Here is a 4,762-nt window from a genome sequence, read left to right as displayed (position 1 = left end):
TGGTTCTTTACCTTCAATAGAGCTTTCTTGCCAGATGAAGTCCTCAAAGTGGAAGATTAATGCCTCTCAGCGTGATACTCAAAATCCAGAGCCTGCTGTAGGTGTCTGAATGGCTCCAGTAGGACAGACCTGGTGATTTTATTTCTCTCTGCCTCTTGATTTGCAAATCATCCCCGGATGGAGCCACGCGCTCTCTCTGCTGTACAGAAGAGTGAAATTCAACACGTGCGTGACCAGCCCTTCAACTCCAACCTCCCAGACAAACCTTCAGGCTTTTTATTTATCACAGAGTGGATTTTTATCACAGAGGATGGATCACAGAATGTGTATCTCTTTCCTTTCTAGGAAATAGACAGACGGTTGGAAAAGAAGCTGAAGATCACACAGAAAGAAAGGTAACGAGGCTGCGTGGTTCGGTTACAAACCTCCTTGTTTTCCTGAGGTGCCGTTGGACATCGGAGGCGCCGGGAGTGAGAACCATGGGGAAATAGCTTCAAACTGAGCAGAGCATGCTGGTTTGAGTTCAGAATTAAGGGAATTCTGTAATTATGCTATTAGATCGTCCTTTTAATCCAGAGCAGGGTAACAGAAAGCTTCTTGAGGGTGATTTGATTTCAGAGTTGAGTCTTTTAGACTGGATGTAGCTCCAGCTGTGGGGAAACCATGTAAGAAAAAGACATTCAAAGTCATAGAATCATAGAATGGTTTGGGTTGGGAGGGACCTTAAAGCTCATCCAGTCCCAACCCCCCTGCCAGCAGCAGGGACACCTTCCACTAGACCAGGTTGCTCAAAGCCCCATCCAACCTGGCCTTCAACACTTCCAGGGAGGAGCAGCCACAGCTTCCTTGGGTGACCTAAGTCAGGTAATTCCAACTCACAGCCCTAAATTTCCATCAGTAAGACTTTCTTTTCCTGCTTCTTTTTGGGTTGGGGTGTCCCTGTCTTCTAGCAGAAACATTTCTAATCACTTCTGACAAGTCTTTTGTTGTTGAGTTGGGTTTGTTTTTTCCCCCCATCATGGTATTACTTCTCTGGGACATAAAAATGGTGAAACACGGGGGCTGAGACTGGCTCTGTGAAGTGAAATGGCAGGTTTGGAGTGGAAAGCTGAGTATCCTGGTGAGAGGAACCCTAAAAATCCTTGCAGGGAATGAAATCCAGGTGCTTATACCAATATCTCTGAATAGAAGCACTAAATCACGTGCCCAGTGTCTGCTTCCCTTCGCTTCAGTTGAGGTTAAAGATGCCGAACGCAGCAGGGACTGGTTTCCTGTCCCTTCCTGAGCTGATGTCCTGCAAACCTACCTGCTGCTCTAGTTTAAAATTACAATTATAACCAGGTCTTTAATTATTACAGGCTAACTCTTAATGACAGGAATGACATCTGACTGGGAGGAATTCACACGCAGAGCAGAAAACACGTTCACTGTAGAAAACAAGTACCAACCAAATTTATCATTATTTTTTCTTTTAAACAGTAGAAAGTCCAAATCTCCTCCTAAAGTGCCCATCGTGATTCAGGACGACAGCCTTCCCACAGGTCCTCCCCCACAGATCCGTATCTTGAAGAGGCCGACGACCAACGGCGTGCTCAGCAATCCCAACTCGGCCAGCAGACCGGCCTTCCCCGTCAAATCCTTGGCGCAGAGGGAGGCGGAGTACGCGGAAGCCAGGAAACGAATATTGGGCAGCGCGAGCCCCGAAGAAGAACAGGAGAAACCCATTCTAGATAGGTGAGGAACCTGTTCTGTTTAGGTGAGAGCAGCTTTGCCTGCGCCTCCTCACAAACACCTTGTGATCAGGAGGAGGGGGATGAGCTCTGTGAAGTGTGGAGTGAGGCTGGCGAGGAGGAAGGAGCGTTTTGTTAGCAAGCAGGGAATCCTGAACCTCAGATATCACAGAAACCCAGACTGGTTTGGGTTGGGAGGGACCTTAAAGCTCATCCAGTCCCAACCCCCCTGCCAGCAGCAGGGACACCTTCCACTAGACCAGGTTGCTCAAAGCCTCATCCAGCCTGGCCGAGAACACTTCCAGGGAGGAGCAGCCACAGCTTCTCTGGGCAACCTGGGACACTGTCTCACCACCCTCACACCAAAGAATTTCTTCCTCACATCTCATCTCCATCTCCCCTCTGCCACTTTCAAGCCATCACCCCTTGTTCTGTCACTCCCTGCCCTTGGCCAAAGTCCTTCCCCACCTTTCTAGTAGCCCCTTCATGTACTGGAGGCCACTAGAAGGTCTCCCCGGAGCCTTCTCTTCTCCAGGCTGAACAGCCCCAACTCTCTCAGCCTGTCCTCACAGCAGAGCTGCTCCAGCCCTCGCATCATCCTCGTGGCCTCCTCTGCAGTGGCTCCAGTTGGTCTGGCAGTTCAGGGAAGTGTGAGTGCCTGATCAGGCTGTGGAGGTTATCGTAGACCCTTGGAAGAGTGTGTTGGGGTAGAGAGAAGAAGGGCAAGTGGAGTTATCCTGGTGGGACACATCCTCGCTGTTGCTGAGGTATTTGACTGAGGGGAGCTGCCTCGTGCAGATGGGAGAGTCGAGCTTGAGTGCTCTTAAATTAATCATTATTATCTCTGATTATTTGAAGGCACCGTGTTCTCTCTGTAGTTGCAACACGGGTCTTGGCTACTTGAGAGTCAAACTCCTAAATCTTTGGCAAGGAAATCTGATTTCCCCATCCCAGGAGTGATGATTGTTGAAGGCACACAACATGACACAGCCGAGTTACCTTCCCCTTCTCATCTCTTGGGGTTTTTCTTCCCTTTTCTCCTCACCAGGCCGCCAAGAATCTCTCAACCAGAAGACACCAGACAACCCAATAATGTGATTAGACAACCCCTGGGTCCCGATGGCTCACAAGGCTTCAAACAACGCAGATAAACGCGGGCGAGAGATGCTGCTGAGGAAGGCAGGGTTCCCCCGTCCGTCACCCATCGCGCTGCCGTGACGGACAAACGGACTTGAGCAAAGGGAACGACCTGGTTTTATTTGCACTGTGATTCCCCTTTTGCTCTACCCACTGTGACCTTCAACCCCACGCACTGTGATCTTCCCCCCCCACCCCACATCTCCACCCACTGTGACCTGGCAAACCGAAGAAGGGCTTGTCCCTAAATCCTTGGGAAAAGGAGTCAAAAGGGGACAACGTAGGGGAAGTGGGGGGGGGATGAGAAAAGACTCGGATGGGTGCAGGGAGTCGTGTGTGTGTGCCGCTTGGGTTGAAGCTAGCGCCAGCAATAACCTTTGTTGTACTTATAATCTGGGATTTAAGGAAAAAAAAAGGAAAAAAAAGAGAAAAAAAAAAAAATGGGAAGCCTCCCCAGATGTGCATGTTGTCCTCATCACTTTAAGAGCAAGTTCTGTTTCAAAGAATCTCAATTTTTATTTTATTTTATTTTATTTTTCCTCTTTATTTTCTCTATATCAGATCAACCAAGTGCATGGGAAGGGTTTGAACTCTTTGGTTTTAAATGGAGAGACAGAGAGAGAAAAGTAGTTTAAAAACAAAAAAAAAGTGGCCGAAAAGGAATTTCAAGGAATTTTTGTGACTTTTTAATGGTTCAGGTTTGACAAATTCTTACTTCTCCTTTTCTTTTGATTGCTGCCAAGCACCTGGAAACGGACTCCCGGGTACCCGGCCTTTCCCATCGCCTTGGGATGAGTCCGACAACCTAGTTTACGTCTTGCACCTATTAAAGCTTGGCGAGTATTTTCTGCTGGCTTTGAGGAAAAGCTTAAAATACATATTTTTTTGGGGGGTTGGTTGGGGTTTTTTTGGGTTTTTTTTTTTTTTGTATTTGGGGAGAAGAGAATCTAAACAGATCTCGTGCAAATCCCCACCGCCCGGCTGCTGTTTGCAGCAGAGAAAGCCAAGCGGCGATGAATTCAATCTCCGTTGTGAGGAGGAGAAGAACCGACGTCCATCCGTGGAATCAATCGATGGTGAGGAGCCCCCCCAGCTCCGTCCTGCCCGTGCTCATCGAGCCACTGGTGTATAACAGTGAGGAGTGGGACACCCCGAGAGTCTGAACCCCACGGAGCGAAGGCTCCGCCCCATCTCTCGGGCGCGGTACGAGCTGCGTTTGCCTCTTGAAATCGCCAACGTCGGGGAATAAACACTCAAAAACAAACTGCCTTGGAGAAAGTCTGGATGATTTCTTCGTCTTCCTGGTGACAGCTGGTTCCCCACGAAGAGTCAGGGAAAGGATTTTCCTCCTCCAGTTCCTGGGAAGAGGACATGGAGGCTGGTGGTCCACAAGAACACGGATATTCCCCCTCGGATGAAGCTGATCGACCTTAATATTGCTTAATATCGAGGGATTAGATGAACACTAAATAACTCTCCTTGGAGGGGGGGACGGTACCTTAGAAAACCATTTGTGGTTATCAGCGGATTATTCTGTACGGGTGCAAGCTTTGTACTCAGTAGGTTCAAGGGTTAACGACTCAATCTTGATATCTACGTGAAAGGAAGCGACCGTACCAGAAAACAAAAGAGATGTGTATGGAAATACGGCTTAAAAAACAAAAAACAAACGGTAAAATAAAACTACCTGTGTATAAAACCAATCTGCCAGAGCGTTAATTAGCTGATTAAAGCTGATTAAAGCACCCAGGATGGTGGTGAGGTGGGGATGGGTGGGTAGATGTCCCCCCGGGGTGGAGCAGGAGGGGGAGAAGGTTGTCAGCAATAACCGTAATCACCGCGCCTTTCCTTAATTATTATTAAAAATAGCTTTTCATGGCCAAAAAAAACCCCCC

The 4,762-nt window shown here is 48.3% G+C and overlaps 1 protein-coding gene across 1 annotated transcript; it reads left to right on the top strand.

Annotated features, from left to right (window-relative positions):
- Nucleotides 1-345: 345 nt before the first annotated feature.
- On the top strand, nt 346-2,881 carry SZRD1 (SUZ RNA binding domain containing 1; the record flags this gene model as incomplete). The annotated part of the gene is made up of 4 exons (XM_029085976.1): nt 346-395; nt 619-685; nt 1,487-1,734; nt 2,779-2,881. Coding segments are annotated over 4 exons (468 nt in total), but the record flags the coding sequence as incomplete, so codon positions are not given.
- Nucleotides 2,882-4,762: the final 1,881 nt, after the last annotated feature.

The sequence above is a fragment of the Antrostomus carolinensis genome, unplaced genomic scaffold (assembly GCF_000700745.2).
Source record: "Antrostomus carolinensis isolate BGI_N321 unplaced genomic scaffold, ASM70074v2 scaffold7537, whole genome shotgun sequence".
In the NCBI taxonomy this organism is placed as follows: domain Eukaryota; kingdom Metazoa; phylum Chordata; class Aves; order Caprimulgiformes; family Caprimulgidae; genus Antrostomus; species Antrostomus carolinensis.
Note: the sequence above shows the minus strand (reverse complement) of the source record. Positions and strands in the feature narration are given on the sequence as shown.